Genomic DNA, 13,833 nt, shown 5'->3' on the forward strand with positions numbered 1-13,833 from the left:
TTCATAATGATGCCCACAAATTATGTCCCATATGTTCATGAGTCTTGTGCTTCACTCACTCTTTTGACTATTAAAAACAATTACAAAACACGTTCTGCTGCTGATTTTAAATGCACCTCTGGTCTTTCAGAGGACAAACTTCTTTAAAATATGAGAAAATAAAAAGTACACATGCACTCACAGAAAACAAAAGTGTTCGAATTTGCCCTTGCTTGAAACCAAGACTGTGAGACTTTCCACTGATCTACTTATAATGGAGTTCAGTGAACCAGCTTGAAAAATGCTGGAGACTCCAGAGTATGTGGACCTCTCAGGCTTGACCAAGACCATTAAAATACCATATAAGTGCTCACATCTGTACATTGTAAAAGAAGTGCTTACCCCCCTCCAATTCACTGGACTTTGGCAAGGTTTCCTAAAAGTCAGCCTGTGCAGATAATTACTAGGAAAAAAGCCTTCAAAACAAAAATGAAAAACCAATTACAGTAAGTTAAGTCCATTTCCTTTTTCTTTTAGCACATTTATGTATGTTTTCAGTTTTTGTGTGTGTGAGAGAGAGAGAGAGAGTAAGAGAGAGAGAGAGACCGTATGTGAGTGAGTGACAATGATGAAGAGGTAGAAAGAGAATTTGTGAAGGAATTTCAGCACTCCTTTTTTTTTTTTTTTTTTTTCTCCAGTATCTCTTTCTGCATGTCCATCTCTCTCTTTTTTGTACTACTCCGTACAGCTTTGGAAAGACAGATCTCTCACTGCTTTCAATTTCAGGCGCTCGCTCTTTCCTTGGGTGACATCTCTGCATTGCAGACCATTTTCCTTTCCTGTCATTAAACCTATTTCAAATCACAGTGATTTATCAATATCGGTGTTGTGTATAGATGTATTCAAAGCATATTCAAAACAGCATGGTTGAGTGACAAATCTATTGCGAAGCAACTTCCTTGGTCAAGTCAACTTCAGTTAAGAGTGAAGTCTCTTAATGAAGTGGGATGCAACTAGCTAATTAGCCCATTAAAATAAATTAAGTTATTAAAGTATTAATGTTCCTTCTATATATTCGACCCACATCAAATTAGGTTTTCGCCCTGGTCGTTTCTCAGAGCATCAACCGTTTATTAAAATGCAGATATGCATGTCAGGCGATCCAGCACTACTCTGCTGACATGCCATTTTTACACTAATACAATTTACAGATCTGTCTATTGGTAAATTGTGTTTGCTCTGAAGTCTAAATGGCATGTTTCCAACTTTAAATTGAATGTTTTTGTATTGATCCCATTGCCTGTTTTTCCTTATCTAGGGCTGCCACGATGGACGTGTCTGTCGTTGATGAGGATCATGTTGTGGGCTTGTGTCGCTCATTACATCCACCTCCTTTAGCGTTGGGCCAGGTTAATGTTATTACAGAGCAATTGAGGAGATAAATCTCTAATTGAAATTTGAAAGCAGCCACCACAGACAGATTGCCTCTAGCCTAACGCGGCAGAGAGGGAGAAAAAAATCAATGCGTATTAAAAAGGATGCTGTGCACGGCAATTAACAGCTCCTCCGCAACTTCTTATTGTAGTTTCTGGAGGGGCCGGAGAGGTATGTCGTTTGAGACCAGTGTCGTTCCATGGGGTCACTTACTTCCCATAGGGCTGTGTTTCTCTGAATACATTTGTTTCTTTAGAATGAATTACCTCTTCCAAAAAATAAAGTGATATCTTTCTCAATCGTAATGTCAATCTTACTTTAAGGCAATCTTACTATTTTAAAATAATAGTAATGATACCAAAGCCATATTTATTAAACTAACAGCACATGTGGCCTTAATATCAAATGCATAAAGGTGCTGCTGTAACATTTCAAGGCTATTATTGGAACAAGACCACATTTCAAAATCATTTTTCAACTATTTAATGCAGTATCGTGTTCAGAAAGTACAGAACATATGAGGAAATGTCAAGTTGATTCAAGTCAATTTTAAAAGCGTTATACAAATATTGTTTCATTGCAGCTTTACAGAAAGCATGATTTTGATAAGACAAATCAACTTTGGGGAAAAAAATAAATAAATAAAAATACTCTATAACAGGGGTCGGCAATCAAAAAAAAAAAAAAGAAAACATTTTCGCCACCAAATGGCAGGCCAGAACATAATCAAAGGATAATTTAAGAAATTAGGCTAATTGATGAAAAATGCAACTAGAATTGCCTGTGACAGACTGTTACAGTGTCTTTTGTAACTGGTAGTGAGCTGTTACTCTGTGTTAAATCCTGTAGTAGGACAGTCATTAACAAAAAGCCACATTTGTGTGGCGGTGTCCGGGTTTTACACTGGATAAATTAATAAAGCAGAGTAGTGACACATAACTTGGCATGTACCTTCATTCACCAACTTGCATCACAGACCGCCTTGCTAAAACACATATGTGGGAGATGCAGAATGGATAAAATATAACAAAAAATAAAAATGAAAGAGGACTTGAATAAGCCCATTAATGGCATGTTTGAGTCATGCTCATAACAAACTATATTTTATTTCCATATTGTGAATAATAAAAGAGTATCATTTTGATTTGCTTGTTACACAATGGAGCCTAACTTATTGTAATAATTATTCGACGTAGCCTACTTTTACACTCAGATTTTTTTTACTTTTACAAATTGTTCCTTGGCATCCTCACGTACTAAACTCCATTTTTTTTTTAATTGTTTGCGTGCTGGAGGTACGCTATTACGTTGTCTACAGAGCGATGTTAACATTTAAACTAGCTGGTGAGAGAAAATGGCCGTATCAAAGAGTCCAAAGAGGAAAGTTGACAGCGAAAATAGGGCATACAAAGAAGAATGGAAAGACAACTATGTGTTCATTTTACCTGGTTTTGTGAATGCAAAGCTGGTGTGTCTTATCTGCAATGAAGTTGTCGCTGTTTTCAAAGAATATAATATTAGGGGCCGTTAACATGTCGTGTCTTTACTTTCCAAAGCGCTTGCGCTCCCGTGGCGTCTGTCGTTGCTATGCAACCATGTACTGAGCTCTCCAAACAGATCTATTTCAGAACCAGCCACTATTAAAATAATCTGGCTGTGGGCACGGGCCAGATATTATTGCTGGCAGGCCAGTTTTGGCTTGCGGGCTGCCTATTGCCGACCACTGCTCTAGTCTATAAGATGTTTAGGTGAAGAGGCAAAATGTTGTACAGTATATTTGCTGTTTTATATATTATATATTATCTAGTTATACTGGGGGGCTGTTGAATGCTCGAAGCTGATTGGTTGTCCACCATTCTAAGGTGTGCAATTATTTTCAGGGAAACACACGGCTAAAGTAGTTCTAGGCAGGTCTTGACCGCATTGCAGTTCCAAGAAACAAAACCCACAACAACACAGCAATTAAAGGTGCTAAAGAGGATGTTTTGTTTTTTACATTTTTGCAATATTACTTGAAACTGTCTTTACTAACTGATAAAAGACTATTTATTAGGTGCACTGAAAGGAATAATATTAATATACATCATCTGTGCACGAGGTAGGGCCTTAAAAACATCAGCCAATCGTTTACGCGATGATGGCCCTCTGGCTTGTCAATCACTGCCATTACGTTCCTTGTGAAAGACATGCGCGGATTGGCCCTCTGTCTTGTCAATCACTGCCATGACGTGTTCCTTGTGCAAGACGTGCACGGCTGCGCGCTCCAGTAACTTTCCACACTCCACAGGCGCCGCATGCAATGTTTTTGTCAGGAGACAGGAGTAACAACTGCAGATTATGAGTTACCTGCGGTGAGTCCGACATAATGAATCCACTAACACAACACAGCGAATGCCGGTGGTAAACACTCGTGTTCCAATACTCGTGCATGAGTTTTGGGAGGCGTTCCCTCGAAATGAGCTGTGAAGGAGGGGGGTTGTTCTTACGCATGCGCTCATTTCAAAAACTCACTAACAGTCTTTGGTTTCTCAGTCAGCGAAAAGATCCTCTTAAGCACCTTTAAATATAGTAAATAATAGGATGAAAATAACAATTATTGTCATGGGTTTTGCCACAAAATGAATTTTATTGTGTGCTGAAAGTGCATACTCTCTTGCGCTCTCTCTTTCAAACATACACACATACAGTATACTGCGGTCACACACTCGCACAGAAATGTTTTTTCAGCGCTGCTCTGACGAATTAATTAGTAAAATAATTTAGCAACTTAAAAGATACATGAAATTTCTCACCAGTGAGGTAATAACTGGCCAGTTCTTGAGGTAGATAAACTTATAGTTTCGCTATTAGTAGACACTGCGGCTGTGAGACGTACAGACTCAGGTAGGCTAATTCACATATGCTTATTCTCTCTCTCTCTCTCTCTCTCAACTGCGTTAATAACTGTATCAACTGTATCATTCTACTATCAAGGCTCAAGCCTCTGTTAGTAGTTCTGAAATGATGTTTTGGAATTAGCAACGGAGGCTTAGGATGAGATGTGTAAGAAATTAGTCCCACACACAATGGGCAAAAACCTGACAAATGTCTTGAAATACAACATTGGAACAGTGTCCTGAGGTGTGGTAAACGTAAGCGAAATAATTGATTCCGGGCCGTTGAATTCTTAGAATTCTCTACTTCGTGTCGTGGCCGCATTACCACCTCGGGTGTGCATTATTTTCTAAGAATTCAACGGCCCGTCGTCAGTTATTCCTTACTTACACCATATGTGTAATGCTAGTCCTATATGTGATATGTGACACAATATGTGTCATCAAACAACTCGATTTGTTAAACAATGGCTTTTTGCAGCTTGTTTGTGAGGTGCAAAATCTTTGGCAGTCAACAAAATCTCAGAGAACATAATATATAAATAAAGGTTCTGGAATGATTTGTAAATCTGTCACCTGCACATTTGTAAGGATAGTATTCTTAATAACATGGTTTCTTTTTTAATTTTCTTTTTTTCCAATCACAGAAACAGAAAAAACAGGAATATGTGCAGAATTAAACTCTTACTTGAGAACTAAACATTTACTTTTTATTGCCGTTATGTTTGTTTAACTTTGTTTTTGTTTGTTGGAATGGTGCACAATTTTTTTATGTAGTTTCTTGCTTTTTTTTTTTTTTTTTTTTTTTTGAAAATGACTTCTTTCTTTTGTTTCTGTTGGTGTTGAATGTTGGTAGATTTTAGAGGAGTGACTTTTAAATAAGTTGTTTGGTCTGAAGTAAAACAATTAACATTATTTAACAATAATTAACAATTTTACAGCTCAGCACATACAAACTATGGATTTCTAAAAAAAAAAAAAAAAAAAAAAAAAAAAAACCAAAGCAGTGTGGTTCAGATTAACGTTATGAAGCCCAAAGAAGAATTTGCCATTAACCAGGAATATCTAACTTTCCTATGTATGAGCATCATCTGGTATAATCGTATAGGTCATTCTATAGTCTAAAATTTAGAGTTTGTTAGTTTTTTTTTGTTTTGTTTTTTTTCCCCCCGCACAAGTAAATAATCCTTTATGAAAGAGTTCCCTAGAGGAATCCCTGTCTAGTCCAAAGCCCCGCCCTCTCGCGCGTGGCGCTGTCCATCACAGTAGTGCTGCTCTCTGAAACTCCGCGAGCTCAAGCGCGCGCCCGAGCAGATTGCTGCTGAAGCGCGAGGAGACGGTGGGAAAGTTCTGCTGCTCAGACTCTGGAGGATCAGTGTTCTACGAATGAGGAGTGAATTCGTGCACCATGTTCTGCTATTTGAACACTGTCGCTTGAGATCAGGAAGAGTGCTGTAAACTTACAATCATGTTTTGGACTATTTTGTTGCCATATTGTGTGACTTTTGTTTTGGGAAATACAACCGACGAACGAATACCTTTCTTTCACGGGCATGTGTTTGAAAACTCTCCAGCTGGCTCAAAAGTGAACGGACTGAGTATCCCGGTGAAGCGCATCGACCCGCAGAGATGGTGCGCCAAGTCCGGGATGCACCTAAAACTCCTGGGGGACAGGAGTGAAGATTTTCACGTCTTTGCCCACCACAGGCGAGGACACATCTTATTGAAAACCTCTAACGTTCTGGATCGAGAGGAGCGCGCTGAATATTTCCTCAGTGTCGCGCTGTGCTGTCAGAGCTGCGCTTCAGCCGAGCGCGTCGTGGCCGAAGTTGCTTCTATTAAAGTGGACGTGCTTGACACGAACGACCACGAGCCCACTTTCCAACATGCAGACGTGAAAATAACTTTGGACGACGCTACGGCCCTGCGGTCGGTGGTGTACACGGTGAAAGCGGAGGACATTGACAGCGGCAAAAACGCCGAGCTCATATACTATGCGCTCCCGAGAAACGGCAGTTTCTATATAGTGCCCAAAACCGGCGACATCCTCCTCGTGGACTCGATTCTCGGTCTCGCGCAGCCCATAAAGTTCAGCGTGTTTGCGCGAGACCACGGCTGGCCCGCTCGGACCAGTCAGAAAATGGATATAGAGATCAGTCCGCGCCAATGGCCAGCCCTTCCTCAGCTCGATAACGGACTCTCGAGAAAGTCCCGCTCCGTCCCGGAGCCAGTGCTTATCACCGTGTCGGAAGACGCGAGTATAGGCTCCGTCATAATGAATCTGCACCCTGTGAGGTTTCAGTCCGCCAGCTTTGAGCTGATTCACCCGGACGCGGATAACTCTCCCGTCACCGTGAGTCGGGACAGCGGAGATTTGGTAATATCGAGGCGGCTCGACCGAGAGACGCAGCCGCTAGTGGAGATAACTGTAAAAGTACAAGATAAGCGAGGTGAGTGCGCCGTGACTAATCCAAATATATGTACAATACGACTATATGCCCTGGTACCCTTCCCACCTGTACAGTACGTAACAGTGTCTCCAGCGAGTGCTGATTTCACCTGAACACCCAAAATGACGCGCGCCTCCATGTACCCAAATCCTTCTTCTCTCCCCTCAGATTGAGCACATCATTTTCAGCTTCCCTCATTACAGATGCTCAAAGTTCACAGGAATCAAAGTTTAATTACCACTCGCGGTAAAGTCTGACGTGTAATTGTCACGAGCTAAGGCACAGAGGAAACCGCGGTGCTGCATGAATGAAAGCGTCCACTTGCTTTGTGATGCAGAAATATTCATACACACCTAGATGATAAATGCAGCAAAAAATGATTTTATAATTTCTAAACTGCGATCAGTAGGATTTACTGTGAATCATGCAATGTTTTTAACGTCTTTGCATTCATTTTAGCCTACTTGTAACTATAATTTTGGTCATTTTTTGGTCAGTTTTGTGGGATTTTAGTGTTAATTGGACTTTTTAAATCAGTAATTAAAGTCATAGTTGTCAAAAAAGTGCAATTAACTTATCAGTGCAGGTTGGCAGCAATTTTACAATGAAGTTCAAGTTTTAAATTTTAGCAGGTTGTGCATATTGCTTTTTTCATCAAATCAAGATTTTCTTCCCTGTACCTTTTTTAGCTTTGAATAATTCATCTCCAGGCCATTCAGTCAATGCTCAGCATTTTAGGTCTTTGTGTGTGAGGAGGGAATTTGAAAAGACACTCGCATGGGTCCTTTTACAGAATTATATCATAGTTCTCTATTCACCTATAATTATGTTTTTTGCATTTCCAGGTGAACCCAATGCATCAAGCTGACTTAAGGCACGAATCTGGGGTGATTTAATCCTTTTTGAGTTAGAGATGATGCTTTACTTTCTTTCATCTGCTTGCATTAGCCATGTAATCCCAACTCATTCACTTTCTCATTTTGGGGATTTAAGACTAGCAGCTCAGTTAGAAGACACTGCAGGGAAGATGAGGAGTTTAGTGGAATGTGCTCATATCTGAGCAGTTGACCGGGCATGATTTAGCAGTCTGTGATTTAATTAGTGTTGGTTTGTTAATCAGGGGCTTTCTGCTTGCTGGACCCTTAGCTCTGGAGCTACTGCTTTTTTTTTTTTTTTTGTCTGCGTTCCTAGCATATGTTCAAGGGGCGCTTGTTTGTGCGTGTGGGAATGTTTGCAGATCTGTGAATGTTGTGTGGTGTGTAACCCAAGCTTAGCACAAACAATGAGGCCAAACAGCTGGTTTTAATGAGGAGTAAGAAGAGCATCTGCTGACCTCATATTTGCCTGTGGCTCATTGGAAGTAATGAGCTTTCAGGTAACCACATTTATTTAAAAGATGGGGATTTTTTTTTCATGTGTATTTAAGATATTAATGTCTTTTCTCTTCTTTTGCTTTGGTAAATAAGCTCAAGCTCATATAAAATAATGTGGAATATCATATTTCCAAGACAAATTTCTCTTTTGAATTAGGCAGGGCCGCGTTATCCTAATGGGCAACATGGGCTGCAGCCCAGGGCCCCGAACATTGGGGGGCCCCCGAGACAATCCTCTTTTGCATTTTAAAATGCATCGTCGTCACACACCCGAATCAAGAGTCACAGGCGCAGCAGACACGCACGCAGGAATACAACCAGGACAGTGGCATAGTGTCTGGGTATGCACGTGCACATGGGCCTGGGTGGATTGGTGGCCCGCTATTACGGGCTTAACATCAAGGTATACTTCGGGTGTTCACATTGTGTATTTTTCATCATCAGGAGGGTTCGCGGACGTCCGCACTCCCAGTCCGCGTGCAGCCCAATTTTTGTTATGGCACGGACCATGTGTGTACTGTACAACAGCCCATGCGAAAGTGAATTGAGTGCTTGAAAAGTCCACTAGATAGTGCTTGAAAAGTCCACTAGATAGTGCGCAGTGCACACGGCGAACATATCTTTCCACAGCCACATACTTTTAAAGGCTCACACGTGCGTCTGTGCACGAGACAGAAGCCATGTGCATGTTCATAAAAATGAAGTATTATAGAAATAATGTTGTCAATAACTTGCTAAAGCCTATGTATGTTAAATGTTACTACTAAAATCATTAAGAAGCTGAATAAATGGACAAAGAAAGGGTTCATTACCGTGACTTAACGATGATCTATTGCATTTGACCGTCATTTTTAAAGTGAGTTTCTGAAACTTGTGCATGCAGTAATGTCAGTTGTACAGAATTTAAAATGAGTCATATTGGTTTTCTGAAAAAAAAAAAGAAAAAGAAAAAACGGCTACGTCTGCACATTTTAAGATACTGCACAAGATGTGAATAAATGTAACTTGTACACTCGTTGGGGTGGATACTTTTTATTCAACGAAATAAAATGCACATAAAATGTGATGGAAACGTGATGGGGCCTTTGCGTTCGTTAGCCCAGGGCCCCGCGAAGGCTTAAAGCGGCACTGGAATTAGGCCTAGCTAAACATCATTCATTATTGAAATAGTAAATGTAAAACTAATGTACAGTAAAAACAGAAATGGTAAAATTGAAAGAAGAAAAAAACAGAATTTACCATCTGAACAAATCTCTGAGCGTACACTCTGCAAAAAAAGTTGCTAGAGGGCAAGAACTCCATTGCAACTTTAAAACCTGAAAACTATACTTTGATCTTCTGTAAGTATTCAATTAATAATATATAGAGAAGACCAAAACAAAATCTAAATGCCCTGGGTAGGCTGCTGATTCTCTCGCATACAACATTCTCCTACAGAACTATTAAAGAAGTGACAATGTCTGGAGGTGAATGTTGAGTGTCTTCATTATCTCACATTGCTGTCAAGATTGCTAAACGTTAACAACGTCTACCTCTCTTCTTTGTACTTTTGTACTTGTACTTTTCTGTCTCGCTTTTGTGTGCTAACTGGATGAATGCACGGTGTGACATTTAAATAGAATACTTTTTGTTATACATCACCTAACACAAAGCAAATATTCACATATTGAAATGATTTGATACCCATCTCACTAATATCAGTCTTAAGTTTGTATATATAGGCCACAAATTACTCTTGCAATATGGGACTAATTATGAAATCACATTTAGAAATATATATATATTTATGAATTTATATTTTACATATATTTAAGGCTAAAATCATTTTCCAAAATCATTTTTCTACATCTAACCCTTGACCTTTTTTAGGGCTGTCATTTATAACCATTTATGCCAAATTTGGCAAAACTTCACACACAATGAAAAGCATTTTCACTATCTGAAAAGTAGTGAAAAGGTCTTTGTGTGTTTCAGGTATTTCAAAGGTCTTAGTGTTTCAAGCTTTATTAACATTCCATTTCATCTTGTGCTGCTATATTTCATTTGGAACTCACAAGTGAAAATGTCAAAAACTTGACATAAATTCAGATGCAACTTTGCTGCCTGGAAAATAGTGAAACCATGTCTTAGTGGTTCAAAAAACATAACATTGTTTCTTTCTTGGAAGTCCAAATCTATGATTGTAGCACAAGTGAAAATCAACAAGACTTTCCACACTTAACTCGATTTTGACCTGTTTAGTCATCATTTTTGGAGCATTTGCTTGTCAGTGTAGTGAGGCAGTGGCATCTTTCCTGACCTCTGGTTGTAGTACTGGCATAGGATAATGCACCAAAATGCCTGACTTCCACAACAATCTATGACTTCTGCATTCACCCTTACTTCATCTGTCCTCCTTGATCTTCAGCTTCTTCCTTTCTTACTATGACCTTTTTTTCTGATGCACTACCACCAAGTATCATCAATACTTTCTAGAAAAGGTACATATTGTTTAGTATAAAACTCACCATATGTGGCCTGTCCATAAAGCATAATACTTGTCATAGACAGTGCACAGGGTCATATACACACCATGAAAAAAACAACAACAAACTCTTAATTTTTACTTCCAAAAAAAGTTTGACAACATTTTACAGAGAAAAAATGCATATATGCAATGTTAAACCATTTATAATTTTTCACTGTTTTAAAAGTGAGTGTCTTGGTAATTTGGCCAAACAGTCCAGTCTGAGTTGTCTTTCTGGGTCTTTCCTTCCTTTTTCTCCTGCATTTCTTCATTATTTTTCCTCACTCTCCACCTCACGTTCTATCTTTCTTCTGCTTTCTTGTCAAAGCACGTCTGATGCTGTCAGTCTTTGTGGTATCAGTGCTATGGGATCAATTAACCCCTGCACAGAGGATGCCTATAGATAGTCTGTGTGTGTTTGAGTATTTGTGTGTGTATATCAATGACAGTCCTCAAACCAATCTTAACAGTGCAATATAATCTTACCTTAGAGATGCCATTGACTGTCTTGCTCAAGCCCTCTTTCTCTCTCGATTAGACATGATGGTGTTGCGCTCCTTGTAATTCAGTGCAAGTTTTCAGATTGAAAAGAGATTGACACTAGCCTATTCTTCTCTTTCTCTCTTCTCAGCGGGTCCAGTACATTGCTCTTAGTCATTTCCTTTCTCTATATTTCATTAAGGAGACATGTATTTGAGGCATGCGTACAGGTCTTCATTATTATTCTTGCATGTGGAACATGGCCCAGGTGTCCGAAACCATAGGTTTTTGCATTAGACCAGCAAGCATGTGTTTTGCAAGGGATATTCTGAGCCGCACTCTGGTAATGGCCCTAAACACCCACATCAACAGGGCTTAATTTGAATGACAGGCTCAATGTTTTTCTGGGTCTTGACCAGCCTTCAATACTGAAAATCTGTTAATCTGGTCAGCATGAGCCAAAGAGTTAGCACAGCATATGGAGAGCTTCTTCCATCACTGACACAGAGGAACTAGCAAACGCTTCACAGGGTCATACATTTGCGCACGCACACACATAGACTCTCAAGCAGAAGCCCTAAAAACTGTGTGCAAAACCTGCCCTCTGGCAGACAACACATTTATATTCCAGATAAACTTGGTATACTTGTTTTCTCTTGCTGTGTGTCATACAGTATATACAGTAGATCTTAAAGGTCCTTAAAGGTCCATATGCAAAGATTTTCAGTTGCTTTCTCACTTGTATTTATACCGGAAAAGTAAAAATGGCACACAGATGATGTCTTTAGATCAGTGCTTTCAGCATATTTTTCAGTTGTTTTCAATAGGAGCACCACGTTTTTAAAACGGCAGGAGCGTAATGAGGTGCTAAGAGTCTATTTCACGCTGTTTTTTACCGGTCGCCGACTGTTGAAGAATGTTCAACTTTGGGTAAAACGCAGCGCTCATCACTGTCAATTTGTACCCAGCCGTCCAATCACAGTGGAGGAGGGTTGGGACAAATACAACACCGACCAACCGCCACATTCTGCTTGCACAACGCCAACAGATGACAACAACAAAGCATAATAACTGAACAAATTAATTTGAAACAAGAGCCAAAGCAAATACTTTACATTGTATCGGCATGTACATATAGAAACAGTACAGAAACAACCATCTGTGAAATTAGATACTAGTAAGACTTCGGCGCATATTCCGTATCATAGCAAGCAAAGCGTCTCAATTGAAAAAAGAAAACGCTGCGCTGCCGAAGTGCTCTCAAGTGCTCACAGATGGGCGTTTTCAGCAGAGCGCCTAGTGTTTTCAGCTGCCGAAAAACGCTTTGGTGAACACACAGACTTAATCTTAAAATGATTTAAATTTAGTTTTAAATCATTTTAAATAATCCTAATTAAAATGATAAATTTTTTTTTACAAAATTGTCATGTAAAGCAAAGAGGTAGAGGTACCAGAGGTACATCAGTTTAGTTAGAGGGGCTTTTGAATATTCTCAAAGGCAATTCTAAAAATTCTAAAAAAAAAATTCTAAAAGGCAGTGCTTTTAGAATTTTTTTTGATACATTTTTCAATAGACCCTTGTTTTTTTTGTTTGTTTGTTTGTTTGTTTAGATCCTTTATTAAAATGACATTTGTACATTACATTTATTAATTTAGCAGAAACTTTTATCAAAAGCAACTTAGGAATGAGAAACATCACATTCACATGTTTTTCTTACTTTGATAAATGATGCCACCAGCACATCCTCTGAAACAGATATTTTGGTTTGAAGACAAAACTTCCTGTAAAAATGCTGTTGACCTACATTCAAACCAAAGGTGTTTCTAAATAAGCATCTTAATAGGTCTGGAAACATTGACTTTCATTTTTATAAAAGTGTTTTTCTGTTTGATCTTTTTTTGAGAGTAGTCCTACTTTTATTTTTTGGACAAAATAGCTCAAGAACACAGTATTCAACAGCACCATTATTTTTAGATTTAAGAGGAAGGGTTGGAGGTTTAATAGCTGTCCTCGTGACAGGTAGGAGGGGCAGGAACACCAGAGAGATATTGTAAGACAGTCTGAGAGAGCTGCTGGTGTTTGCAGTTAGAATTGTTTCGGATTGTCCACTTTCCAAAGGATGGAGTTAAAGCATGTGTAAAGACTGACAGATATGGAAAGAGAAAACTATTTAAATAATTTAATGAACTCTAGTGTAAATTAATATTTAACGTAACAAAGTAGCAAATATAGAAACACCTCACAAAGTCAGAGAGAATCATTGCTACAGCTACAACTGTTTAGTGAGTATTAGAACAAGTCCTCGCTCATTCTGTTAAATCTAAGCATACATTAAGCCATTGTAAAATTATGTGGGAGTTATGTGGCAAACAGTGGGCTTTATGACTTTCTGATAGTCACCCACAATGTCGGTGACAGAGAATGAATATAGGAGGTGTGTTACAGTCCAGATATGCATGTACCAGCACAAGCTCTAGACATGTCGAGTTACCCTAAGTGGAACAAAATCAGATGTAGCAAATGAAAAGTGCACTGTGGCGTGTCTCAGAACATTGGTGTTAGAACGTTTGAACAGTGGTGACTCCAGTTAATCACGTCTGTGAAAGCAGGTGTAAATGTAAGTCATCCAGTTTTCTGCTGTGTTGTGTTCTTGCTTGATTCAGGGAGCACTTGGAATTTTCTGTCTTTTCTCCCTGATGATTTGAGAGCAGTTTATTTCAAACAATCTATCTTTTGA

General features: G+C 39.1%; 1 protein-coding gene across 6 annotated transcripts in view; it reads left to right on the forward strand.

Moving 5' to 3' along the window:
• Window positions 1–13,833, forward strand: part of si:ch211-186j3.6 (neural-cadherin) — a 382,700-nt gene that overhangs the window by 68,084 nt on the left and 300,783 nt on the right. For 2 of the 6 annotated variants that reach the window (XM_048185216.1, XM_048185217.1), the window contains exon 1: window positions 5,510–6,736. The exons of 2 other annotated variants lie outside the window; for them this stretch is intronic. In XM_048185216.1, the coding sequence (XP_048041173.1) occupies window positions 5,755–6,736 (982 nt within the window). In that variant the 5' untranslated portion in view covers window positions 5,510–5,754. Of the gene's footprint in view, window positions 1–5,500; window positions 6,737–13,833 lie in introns of those variants that run through there. 2 more of the 6 variants (XM_048185220.1, XR_007184217.1) reach the window with 2 other exon arrangements.

Source organism: Megalobrama amblycephala, linkage group LG3, assembly GCF_018812025.1.
Source record: "Megalobrama amblycephala isolate DHTTF-2021 linkage group LG3, ASM1881202v1, whole genome shotgun sequence".
Taxonomy (NCBI): domain Eukaryota; kingdom Metazoa; phylum Chordata; class Actinopteri; order Cypriniformes; family Xenocyprididae; genus Megalobrama; species Megalobrama amblycephala.